Below are 13,655 nucleotides of genomic sequence, written 5' to 3'. Positions count from 1 at the left end.
CATTCAATAAGATCATGGCTGATGTTCCTAACATCCACTTTCCCGCCCTTTCCTCAATTCCCCTCCTGATCAAGAATCTATCTCAGCCTTAAATAACACAAGGACGGTGCCCTCACAGCTCTTGCTGTAACAAGGAGCTCCAAAGACTCTCAACCCTCAGAGGGAAGAAATTCCTCTTCATCTCAGCCTTAAATTGGCACCTCTTTATGCACTCTGGTCCGAGACTCACCGTGGGGGAATCATCTTCCAACCGCAATGAGAAATTGAAATAAATAAATCGTATTTAGGCTACAAAGGGAGGTTAGCCAGCATCGAGAACCAATGATACTCCACAGTCAAACAATATGCTCACTTTTCTGCCAATGTCAGTCCCCAAATCGAAGTCAAGTGTGGCCATGACAAATCGCTCAGGCCCAGACACATCTGCGTCAACCAATCAGCAAAGGTCGCCAACAGGAAAGTTTGACCAGCTCCACCAGGCTTTGTTTCAATCCCTTCCAGCACTTCATAGACTTTGAAAGGAAGTGCTCAGAATGCAATGTGAATCTTTGCAAACGCAAGTTACATGGGATTTATTTTTGTCACAAACTTGAAGGAATTAAACAGCCTTCTCAAACAAGAATGCCCTCTCTTTCCAGAGCTCCAATTAAAGTTAAAAAAAAAACAAATAATGCAACAAAGTTATAAGATGAAATATCATCATCTTTCTACAGCTGTTATTTCAATCACCCGGAGGCACAAATGTAAAGCAATATGCTGATTATAGGCAGAATTTTTGTTAAAGGATTTTGGCAGTGTTGTATGGCACTGACCTATTAGAAGTTAAATATTGCAGCTTATAAAACACCGAGTCAGTCTGGGTCAGTTTATGTTTAAAAGAAAAAAGGCAACCCATCATTTTTATGCAAAATCTCTCAAAGATTCGTTCTCTGAATTTTTGGGATGGAGGAATTATTATTACTTTGCATTTGCCTCAAGATTCATTGCTGCTTCTGATATTCATCATTCATTTTTATTTTTCCTTTAGAGTTTAAAAAGAAGAATTCTCTGTCTGATCAGTGGAAGTTATTCAAAGCAATATATTTAATGGGGTGCATGTAGCAAAAGGCCTTAAGCTAGTCAAAAACTTCAATTGCTCATCCATCAATCTTTTTTTTTTAATGAGACTAGCCTTGTCAGCCAACTGTTGTCACAGATGTCTCCCTGAAACAGTTTTCAATATTTTTTGTTGTTCTTAAAGTAAAGGAACACTTTCATTTGCACCCTAAAGATATCCCTATATCTTAGCTGGAGTCTCTCGAGGGATAGAATTTACTGTCTGCAAGGCAGGAATTTGGGAACGTTAAAAATAGAAACAGCAAAACATCATTTGCATTTCACAGAACTCTCACATTAATTTAAAGCTTTACACTTGGAATTTGTGGCTTCGTGGTTCATATCGACATTTTCCAGATTTTTATTTTGCAGTCACGGTTTATACAGATTGTTTAGGCTGCTGCCACAAATCAACACTGAAGGATAATCATCGAGAATAAACACAGAATGTTGAAGATGGGAAGTAACAGAAGGGGGTGCAGTCGTTCAGTAACCCAACGGGAACACGAAGAGTAGGTTGCCACTTGCAGCTTTGCCAGATCACAGTTAACCTGCCTTTCGGTAAACATTAACCTGCTCTCAAGGAATCAACAACAATCCAGCATTTTGCTCCCCTCGATTTAAACACACAATGTACAATTTCTCCAGATCAACCACAACATGACTTAACGTAATCAGAATATGTTTACAACTAACCAGTTCAGAAACACCTATTCTGTTTTTATGTTATTTTACTCCCACATTCTTCAAGAGCTAAACTATTTCTATTTTAGTCTCATAGACCTACTAGAATGAGCATAACTACCCGAGCACTGTCTTTAAACTTACTTTTGAGCATAATGAAAGTGGAAGTATTTTGTTTCTTGTCAAAGAATATTTGCATAGTCAATATTGACTTAATTTTTCAGACTTGCGCATCTTATACAGGTTTTAGACCAAGAGACTTACAATCTGATTCCATAACGATTGTGTGGTTGAAAATCATTTGAATATTTGCTCGCCCTAAGTGCATTAGCAAATGAGCCACTGCTTACCTGCAGTAAGGTCTTGTCAATAGAACGGGTTTAATGTTCTCACCTTATTTTGATCTGCCCAGTAAAGGAATAATCCCTGTGGGTCCACTTTCAAAGTAACAGGAGTTACAGTCGTGGAATCCTGGCAACAAGAGAGAGACACAAAAGTTATGATACTTGTTGCAACCACTGAATCTTCAAAGAAGGTGTTAATGATCAACACCGATAGCATCTGGGTGAAAAATTTGAAAGGCATGTCACATGGCTATTCATATTTAATGCTTCTTCAACTTGTATTTCTCCTGTCAAAGTACTTTCAGACACATTACTGCAGAAATCAGAACCAAGTCATGGTGCAATTTATTTTTTTTAATACATGCACAACATTGAGCAGTAGAGTCACATCTGTACAGCATGGAATCAGACCCTTCGGTCCAATACGTCCATGCCGACCAGATATCCTAACTTAATCTAGTCCCATTTGCCAACATTTGGTCTTTATCCCTCTGAACCCTTCCTATTCATGTACCCATCCAGAAGCCTTTTCAATGCTGTAATTGTACCAGCCTTCACCACTTCCTCTGGCAGCTCACTCCATACATGCACCACCCTCTGCGTGAAAATGTTGCCCCTCAAGTCCCTTTTACATCTTTCCCCCTCTCACTTTAAACTTATGCCCTCCAGTATTCACACAGTTAATGTCTCAGCCTTCTTCAAGTTTTCGGAACACAGTTAACTTTGTCAGCAGTGGTTCTGAAGTCTTTGATATCATTTTGGTAAATAGCAAGAGTTAACTGCAGCCCATTTTCAATAAGTAACGTTTATTGATTATTATCTTCAAGTTTATTTTAGAGGGGAAAGTTAACATTATAAGAATTTTTACATGCATGCCTGCTGTGGTCTTAAGCTTAGCAGGAACATATTGCTCCCTCAACCTGTTGATGGGTTTTATCACTGCAGCTACTCTGGTCACCATGAATGCTCTAAAGATGCAGCTCAAGATGCTGGAAAGAGAGACACCAAGTAACCATTGACCCTATAAAATGGAAAAGAATACTTTATACTGATGGTCCTTTTAATGACGCTGTGGCTGCTTCACTAGCACCCACTTCAATTTTTTTTTTTAAATCGTTTTGTTCTTAAAACTTTCCCCCAGCCTCAACAACCCACCCGCTGTCAGTTATGCGTTTCTTGTTTTTCATTATAAAACAATAATATGCGCGGCTGTTAATGCGATTGTGAATGCATTGTTACACATCAGATTTCAGAACCGCAAACACGCCACTGATTTGCATCACTCCAATTAAAAGCAATACATCACACTGGCTGATCTTACAGGCACTGAGGGAGCTGTACAGAGCCAGGGTTTGCACCTTAGGGTCAGCACAGAGCTGAATTGGTGCAGTCCATATCTGCCAGTTGTCCCATTAATACAGTACAACACACAGATCAAAGGACATGAACAGTCACAAATTAATGCTAACCTGAGGTACAGACCAAGGACACATGCACACACACACGCTCAAATATATTCAGACCAAAGATACAGACTTGCTCAAATACGCACAGACCAATGGCACAAGCACACACATGCTCAATATATACAGACGAAAGATACAGACTTGCTCAAATATGCGCAGACCAAAGCACCCACACTCTCCAATATCCACAGACCAAAGTGTGCACCCACACACATACACACACAAACATACACAGACCATAGCACACACACCCAGACAAACATACACAGATCATAGTGCGCACACACATATACACAGATCATAGCACATACACACACAAATATACACAGATCACAGCATTCACACCCACACAAATATACACAGATTGTAGCGCACACTTACAAATATACACAGACCATAGTGCACACACACAAATAGACACAGATCACAGCACCCACATGTAAATATACACAGATTATAGAGCACACACTCACATACGCACACCTACATAGATATACACAGATCATAGCACACACACCTACATAAATATACACAGATCATAGTGCACACACACATACACAGATCATCATACACACATATATACATACACACAAATATACACAGACCATAGCATTCATACCCACACAAATATACACAGACCATAGCGCGCACACCCACACAAATACACACAAACCATAGTGCGCACACCCACACAAATACACACAGACCATAGTGCGCACACCCACACAAACACACACAGATCATACAGTACACACAGACCACACACACGTGTATACAGATCATGACACACAAACACAGATCACACACACACAGATCACAAACACACACATATACACAGTTCATAACACACATATACACAGATCATAACACACAGATCATAACACACACATATACACAGATCATAACACACACAGATGCACAGATCATAACACACACAAATATACATAGACCAAAACACACACACGTTGAGATACAAACAGCTGATGATATGCTGCCAGCCTGGATCTGATCTCCAGACTGAAAATGGGCAGGAAACAAAGCTTCCTAAATGTTGGACACGCGCACGTCTGTAGAAATAAAAGAAAAGACACGAGTTGCGTCGAGGCGAAGCGATAACCCGGAGAGGAATAGCTCCGTAAGGCGCGGAGAGGCAGAGAGTGCGGGGAGCGCACAGTGAGGAAGGGTCGAGGCCAGTGTACCCACAACCGCGGCTGGTGCTGGGGCAAGGCATGGGCTGAGACACAGACAGAGACAGAGACAGAACCAGCACCGGGCTATTTTTAAACCCGTCTCTCCCAGCTCCCTGTGGCCGGTGAGAGATTGCGGGGAGAGTCGCACTCCCTTGCAGGGGAGGCTTCAGGGCAACAGCAGCCAAACCTGCTACTTACAAACACGCACAGAGAGAGAGAGAGAGAGAGAAAACAGGGATAAACAAACAGATAAAGGGGGAAATACTCTGCAAATATTTGGACGAGAGGAGGAATGAAAGTAAATGAGGGAAGCAGTCAGCTACAAATAAAACACAGGTTTGGTCAGCTACAAATAAAACACAGGTTTGGTTACAGGAAATATTAAGCAGCTGCTATATTCCAGGCTCAATACTTACATCATCCCATTTCATAAATTTGCTTCCCTTCTTTAAGTTCTCGGGTACGCTGACAGGTTTGAGCTGAAGGGCGTGTACACCAGCCTGAGCCCCAGCCATTGAGATACATTTAAACTTCTCCAAGTCCAGGTGGTGGAGGAGGGGAGGGGGTGATTATAAACTGATCAAATTAAACATCCCCATACACACAGTGTGTGTGGGGGGGGAAATAACGTTAGTCCAGCTGGCAGTTCCCTTTTCTTTAATGTTCTTCCTTTGACCCCATCCTGCAACAGCACCACACACAAACCCCCTCCCCAGGACCACTACCACTCAATCAGTTGACAAGACATCAAAATAAAAACAGCCCCAGTGCTACACTGAGATAGCCAACTGACTCAGTTCTCTCACGTTGCCTCAATGGTCTTGGGAGCAGAAGCCAGTCACTGAGGGGAGGATCAGTGTTGAAAGCTGCAGCAAGACCCCTGAGACGTTACAGGCACTAGACACTTAACATTATATTTTTTAAGGAAAAGCCAGTGACTTGACTGTCTCTGCGTCCAGCACAGCTCTCTCTCTCTCTCTCTCACAAACACTGTGCACACATGTATTGAGTGTACAGCGACTCCTAGCTAACAGTCATTGTCACGACCAATAGTATTAGAGCTCAGCACATTCCTACTCAACAGCAAAACATCCTTAACTTGTGGGGATTTTATAGTAGCACATCCCCTTTCCATACTTGTATCCATCATCTATTCATAAGACACACCATGGGTCTTCAAGGGGGTTGCCCAGGGTTGAGGGAGGTTTGAGCTACAGGGATAGGCTGAATAGGCTGGGGCTGTTTTCCCTGGAGCGTCAGAGGTTGAGGGGTGACCATATCACAAGAGATTTATAAAATCTTGAGGGGCATGGATAGGGCAAATAGCCAATTTCTCTCAAGGTGAGGGGGGGAAAGATGTAAAAGTGACCTAAAAGGGGGCAGCTTTTTCACACGGAGGTTGTTGTGTGTATGGACTGAGCTGCCAGAGGAAGTGGTGGAGGCTGGTACAATTACAACATTTAAAAGGCATCTGGATGGATATATGAATAGGCAGGGTTTACAGGGATATGGGCTGAATGCTGGCAAATGGGACTTGATTAATTTAGGATATCTGGTCAGCAGGGATGAGCTGGAACAAAGGGTCTTATTCCATGCTGTACGTCTCTATGGCTTTTTGACTCTGATGATCTAACATCAAGCTAAATGTTTGTGAGAGTTGACATTGGCCTCCCTTTCTTACCATGTAGACCACAAGCAACATGAAACAATGAGGTGGTCATTTTGCTTCTGGAATGGCTACTTTTGTGACTGTATTCCATGCTGCACAGCTCTGGGTGTTAGCTCAGTTGGGTAGTTTTCCTAATCAAAAAACGAAAGAACGGTGGGTGCTGGGAATCAGAAACAGGAACAGAAATTACTGGAAAAGCTCAGGGGGCCTGGCAGCATCTGCGAAGATAAATCAGAGTTAATGTCTAGTGACCCTCCATCAGGACTGATGCAGTTGTCCTGTCAAGTTGGTTAGCATGCTGTAGAGTGGCAGAACCTCATGGCTCAATGAAATGATGCCCTTCGGCTGACTGTCTGCTACAATTAAATAATGTTTCTTCCACCACCACCACCCCCACCCCGCCTTTACTCCGTAACTTTTGACTCCCTTCCTGATTAAAAATCTACCTCACCTTTGAATGTATTTATAAAGCCAGAGAATCACAGTCTGTGACCCGACCCTTCAGTCCAACCAGTCTATGCCGAAAAATCATCCCAAACTTACCTCGTCCCAACTGCCTGCTCCTGGCCCATATCCCTCCAAATGCCTTTCCTATTCATGTACTTATCCTAATGTCTTTTAAACATTGTAACTGTACCCACATCCACCACCTTCCTCTCAAAGTTCATTCCACACACAAATCACTCGTGTAAAAACTTCGTCCCTCCTGTCTTTTTTAAATCTTTCTCCTCTCACATTAAAAATATGTCTTGCAATACCCTACTGGAGGGGAAAGATACCTGCTAGTCACCTTTATCTATACTCCTCATGATTTTATAAACATCTATAAGGACACCCCTCAACCTCCTACACTCCAGTGAAAGAAGTCCCAGCCTGTCTTTATAACTCAAACCTTCCATTCCTGGCAACATCGGGGTAAATCTTTTCTGAATCCTGTCAAGTTTAATAGATATCCTTCCTACAACTGGCCGACCAGAACTGGACACAATACTCCAGAAGAGGCCTCACTAACATCCTCTACAACCTTAACATAATGTCCCAACTTACAACACAAAATAAATTCACTTGGTCCATTATGCCCATGCTGATCCTTTGAAAGACCTTAGGCGTCGTTCCTGTGTTATTTTTGTCTGTAACCCTGTAAGTGCCTCATCCTCAAAAACCTGACCAATCTCCTTACAAAATTAATGATCGAGCCAACGTCCAACACCTTTTCAGGCCAGCCATTCTGCATCCTGACAAGGTTTTCAGTGAGAAATGTCCTTATTTTTGCCTCCAGATGTTTTCCCACTGACTTTAACTCCGCAACCTTTAGTTCTTGACACACTCACTGGAGGAGATAGCCTTCCTCTCTCTCTCTCCTCCCATCTTGTGAATCTCTATTACATCATCTCTCAGAACAATGCTGTGTAACATAGTTGATTGCCAGAAGTGAATTTGAGGATTACCTGTGTAACTATCTAGTTAACAGGAATGAACCTGGTTTTACACCCCCAGAACAATTTCATTAAATTGCTTGAGGAGTAGACAAACCTGAGTCAATTATGTTATGCTTTACAAAGCTGCTGATTTTAACCTCACCAGTGCACCTGAAAAATATCAGCACAAGAGATCACCCCAACTAGACTCAAGTCTGTGGGGATTCGTGGCAAAACACAGGCATGGCTAAATAAACTGGCTAAGAGGATCGGCTGTTTAGAGAGAAACAAATCAGATATCTGGGGGCGGTAGAGCGTGGGACGTCCCATGGGCCAGTGTTGGCAGCTACTGTATGCTGATTCAAATATACACTGAAACTTACATTAATGAGCTCAATGTGAATGGGTCAAATTTGCAAATAGAGAAGCAGAGGAATTGAAGATGGCAGTTTAGAAATACAGGCAAATAAAATATGTGGGTGGACTGACAAAGGTAGACAAAATGTAATGCGGATAGAAATGTGCAAAATATGAGCTAAAAAGAGAAATTGCTGGAGAAACTTAGCGGAGACAGAAATGAGTTAACGTTTTCAATCCAATCGGCCTCTTCATCAGAAGGGGATTCAGGCTGGTTTCAAAACATTAACTCTGTCTCTCTCTCTCCACAGACCTGCTGAGTTTCACCAGCACTTTCTGCTTTTGTTTCAAAATTCTGGCATCTGCATTTGCTCAGTGGTTAGCACTGCTGCCTCACAGCGCCAGGGACCTGGGTTTAATTCTTCCCTAAGGCAACTGGCTGTGTGGAGTTTGCACATTCTCCCTATGTCTGCGTGGGTTTTCTCCCACAATCCAAAGATGTGCAGTTAGGTGAATTGGCCATGATAAATTGCCCATGGTGTTAGGTGCGTTAGTCAGGGGTAAATATAGGATAGGGGGAATGGGTCTGGGAGGGTTACTCTTCGGAGGGGCAGTGTGGATTTGTTGGGCCATAGGGCCTGTTTCCACACTGTAGGGAATCTAATCTAATCTTTTAGCTTGGGATGCAAACTGCTATTGTCAGAGTAGGATCAGGTCTTCCGGGCCTACTGGTGTGTGTGTGTGTGTGTGTGTGTGTGTGTGATCCAAAGTTTTTAACATTGGACTTACAGTTCCCAACCTTTCCCAGTCAGATCTCATTGACATGAGAAAAGCAGGTGCGAAGAATTAAGTCAAGCAAAGTCAAGCAGTGTTGTTCTTATGGGGATAAAAGGCTGATCATTATGCTGCACTTTATGGTTTTGAATGATTATTTTAACGAGAAGCATGATTATGCTCATGTTGGAGTTGTATAGCTACACTATGGTTGGAGATAATGCTTTTGATTTGAGGAACAGGTTTATAGCAGTAACCATTACAGTTTCTAATATTGTTGAGAGATGATAAATTATTCCAAATGTGCTTCTGTGAGTTTCTTTTTGATCATGAGAATCTACGGCCAGAAACTTTGTCTTAATTCTGCTCATCTCAAATTGGGGTTTATTTCAGAAATGACAGCACTGACAAAATGATAGTTAAAATAAAGAGTCAAAATGATAATTGAGTGAAACTATTTCAATTTGTCTTCTTATTTTTGCATTCAATAGACATATTTCAGTTGTTATTTCTTTCAAATCATAGAGTTTTTACAGCAGAAAAAAATGCCCTTTGGTCATCAAACATCCGTCTATTCACATCCCCATTTAGCCTTTCTCCTTTCTCAAAGGCACATTTATTTTTATTAGAATCCTGACAGTGTGGAAACAGACCATTAGGCCCAGTAGGTCCACACCGACCCTTCAAAGAGTAACCCACCCAGACCCTATATTTACCCCTGCCTGATAACCTCCACTATGGGCAATTTAGCATAGTCAATTCACCGAACCTACACATCATTGGACTGTGGGAGGAAACTGGAATACCCAGAGGAAATCCACGCAGACATGGGGAGAATGTGCAAACTCCACACAGACAGTCGCCTGAGGCCGGAATCGAACCCAGGTCCCTGGTGCTGTGTGGCAGCAATGCTGACCACTGAGCCACCGTGCCATATGGCAATTAGTTTTAGAAATGCTGATTTTCTTTTTTCGCAGAACACAATAGATTCTATTTGGAGCAATTGTCTTTCTGAAGAGGCTGCTCAGGTAAAAATAGTCATCGACCCCGAACCTATAGCATCCCTATCATCTTTCAAAGGATGTAATCGGAGTTGTATATGTATAAAGATGACCTGTATTTGGAGGGACCTGTTAATCTAACTCAGCATCTGCCATGCCCTCTTAAAACTGCATCCTTGTGTCACGATAGTTGCTTTTGTGAACAAGGACAGTTAAAATTGGGGGTCCTATACGGAAGGTATCAGTTGAGTAGAGTTTATGGCCATACTCACTCCATAGGGTAGTCTATGTGTCACAACCTGAACACCTTCCTCTCTGATCAAGGTGAGGAAACAATGAAAAATCACAAACTTTACAACCTGGAAGGCCATTAACTGAAAGGTCATCCTTGGAAATATATAACAAAGCAGTTGATAAGCAGTAGGTCCTCATGAACAAACCATGGCCCATCCTGTCTTAAAAGAAGCATGGGACGCACGCACCAAACAACCCCATCATCCTGTGCTGACCACTTCAACTCCCCCTCCCACTCCGCCAATAAAATGCAAGTTCTGGACTCCTCCACCACCAAATCAAAACCATTTGCTAACTGGAGGAAGAACACCTCATCTTCCGCCTCGCGACCCTCCAACCAGAAAGCATCAACATCGACTTCACCAGTTTCCAAATCTCCCCTCCCTCCACCTCCTCCCAGATTCAACCTTCCAAATCAGCACCACCCTCTTGGCCTGACCATCGTCCTTCCCACCTAACTGCTCTACCCTCCCCACTGACCTATCACAATAACCTCCCACCTACATCCACCTATCACCTTCCCATCCACCTTCTCCTCAGTCCCCTGCCACCCTGTGTTTATCTTTCGGTCCCTGTTCCCCCCTCCACATTCCTGATGAAGGGCTTATGCCTGAAACATCGACTCTCCTGCTCCTTGGATGCTGCCTGCTCTGCTGTGCTTTTCCAGTGTCACATTTTTCGACTCTGACTCTCCAGCATCTGCAGTCCTCACTTTCTACCAAATATATAGAATGCAATGGTGACATAATAGCAACAAAGATTCTCAAAAATTCTTTGAGAAGGTGACCAAACAGGTAGATGAGAGTAAACTGGTTGATGTGGTGTATATGGATTTCAGCAAGGCGTTCGATAAGGTTCCCCACAGTAGGCTATTGTACAAATGCAGAGGAATGGGATTGTGGGAGATATAGTAATTGGCTTGCTGAAAGAAGACAGAGGGTGGTGGTTGATGGGAAATGTTCATCCTGGAGTCCAGTTACTAGTGGTGTACAGCAAGGGTCGGTGTTCGATCCACTACTGTTCATCATTTTTATAAACGACCTGGATGAGAGCATAGAAGGGTGGGTTAGTAAATTTGCAGACAACACTAAGGTCGGTGGATAGTGACAAAGGATGTTGTAGGTTACAGAGAGACATAGATAAGCTGCAGAGCTGGGCTGAGAGGTGGCAAATGGAGTTTAATGCGGACAAGTATGAGGTGATTCACTTTGGTCAGAGTAACCGGAATGCAAAGTACTGGGCTAATGGTAAGGTTCTTGGTAGTGTAGATGAGCAGAGAGATCTTGGTGTCCATGTACACAGATCCTTGAAAGTTGCCACCCAGGTTGACAGGGTTGTTAAGAAGGCATACAGTGTTTTAGCTTTTATTAACAGAGGGATCGAGTTCCGGAACCAGGAGGTTATGCTGTAGCTGTACAAAGCTCTGGTGTGGCCACACTTGCAGTATTGTGTACAATTCTGGTCACCACGTTATAAGAAGGATGTGGAAGTTTTGGAAAGGGTGCAGAGGAGATTTACTAGGATGTTGCCTGGTACGAGGATGTTGCCTGGACTTGAGGCTGTTTTTGTTAGAGAGAAGAAGGTTGAGAGGTGACTTAATAGAGACATATAAGATAATCAGAGGGTTAGATAGGGTGGACAGGGAGAGCCTTTTTCCAAGTATGGTGACGGCAAGCACGAGGGGGCACAGCTTTAAATTGAGGGGTGATAGATATAGGACAGATGTCAGAGGTAGTTTCTTTACTCAGAGAGTAGTAAGGGTATGGAATGCTTTGCCTGGAACGGTAGTAGATTCACCAAATTTAAGTACACTTAAGTCGTCATTGGACAAGCATATGGACATACATGGAATGGTATAGGTTAGATGGGCTTCAGATTGGTATGACAGGTCAGTGCAACATCGAGTGCCAAAGGGCCTATACTGCGCTGTAATGTTTTATGTTCTATAAAGTGTGGCCACCCTCCAAGGTCTGCATTAAAGAGTTGCAGTGAAGAAAAATTGGCTTGCTGCTTAATGATTTGAAGATGCTGGTGTTGGACTGGGGTGGATAAAGTTAAAACAATCACACAACACCAGGTTATAGTCCAGCAGGTTTATTTGGAAGCACTAGCTTTCAGAGTGCTGCTCCTTCATCAACCACCTGATGAAGGAGCGTCGCTCCGAAAGCTAGTGCTTCCAAGTAAACCTGTTGGACTATAACCTGGTGTTGTGGGATTTTTAACTTGGTGCTTAATGATTTTTTATGCATTAAAGAGACACCTTTCATCATTGGCATCATTGCTACCCTCACAAATTGAACAATAAAATACCAAAGTCTATTATTATAGAAGGTAGCCGATTTGGTAATGAATTGTTCATCCACCCTTCCAATAAATTTCCCAACTGGTGAAGCCAAGAATTATCCCTCTGTTGCCTGAATCACAAAATTGTTAAGGAGACCCATCATGCCTGTTCTCGGTCTTTGCTTATCTCCTGTCTTTTCTCTCTATCCCTGCACAACACATCTATCCATCCTAACATTCATCCAATGCCCAGTTGAATGCCTCAAAGTGCCTTTTGAGTAGTGATGGGAGAAAATATCCTTCATAGGCAAGGGCACTCTGAAAGTTGACATCTCGTTTGAAGGTGTGGCGTGATGTTTTGAACAGGGTAAACGAAACGACACTCATATTTCAAAGGGAATCTGGCAGCTGGAGATTGATGAGATCTCCAAGGAAGTAATGTAGACCCCATGGTCCCTTTGGAATGTTCCCCTGCAGATGTCCTGCTGAAGTTAATGGTGGTGGAACTGTGGAGGTCCTGTTGCATTTGAGGGACGTAGAAATGCAAGGTTTCACATTTGTTGTCGTCTCTTCCGATGTATCTATATTCTTGTGAGGGGAGGGTTGGGGGAACGAGTGGGCAACACTGCAATTGTTTATGGAGGGGCTTCCCAAAATTGGTGGTGGTGTCGCCAGCAGGGGTCGCGAGATGAAATATTGGGGTCACGAGGGTCAAAGCAGCAATGTCCTTCCCCTCCATTCGACCAAATAGGATGCCCCTCCCCTCTTCACAGTCTCTGCTCGCTCTCACAGGTCCTGCTGTGGGATTGCAGCAACGTTCAGGCTTCGAAATGGGGTCACGGTGAGAAAGGTTTAGCGTACAGTCACAACAACTCCAACGTCCCACCACCTTGACTACATGCCCACCCTGAGGCAAGGAAACAGGGCATCCCTTCTCCTACCCCACTCCCAGCCTATAAATCTCTTCAGGGTCTGAACAGCTTGTCCTAATGTGACCGTCATTCCTGTTTTACTTAGTGAAGTTTTGCGAGTTCATTCATCAATCATGACAGGGCTTGGGTAGGGTGAATAGCCAAGGTC

At 43.1% G+C, this 13,655-nt stretch overlaps 1 protein-coding gene across 2 annotated transcripts in view; it reads right to left on the bottom strand.

The window, feature by feature from the left end:
* The window catches only part of LOC122553084 (1-phosphatidylinositol 4,5-bisphosphate phosphodiesterase beta-1), an 800,648-nt gene extending 794,886 nt beyond the window's left edge, over nt 1-5,762 (bottom strand). For both annotated transcript variants that reach the window (XM_043696584.1, XM_043696585.1), the window contains exons 1-2: nt 5,196-5,762; nt 2,173-2,250 (exon numbers count right to left, since the gene is read on the bottom strand). In XM_043696584.1, coding sequence (XP_043552519.1) covers nt 2,173-2,250; nt 5,196-5,294 — 177 coding nt within the window. In that variant the 5' untranslated portion in view covers nt 5,295-5,762. The remainder of the gene's footprint in view (nt 1-2,172; nt 2,251-5,195) is intronic.
* Nucleotides 5,763-13,655: the final 7,893 nt, after the last annotated feature.

Source organism: Chiloscyllium plagiosum, chromosome 9 (assembly GCF_004010195.1).
Source record: "Chiloscyllium plagiosum isolate BGI_BamShark_2017 chromosome 9, ASM401019v2, whole genome shotgun sequence".
In the NCBI taxonomy this organism is placed as follows: Eukaryota; Metazoa; Chordata; class Chondrichthyes; order Orectolobiformes; family Hemiscylliidae; genus Chiloscyllium; species Chiloscyllium plagiosum.
This window is presented reverse-complemented; position numbering and strand designations above follow the sequence as displayed.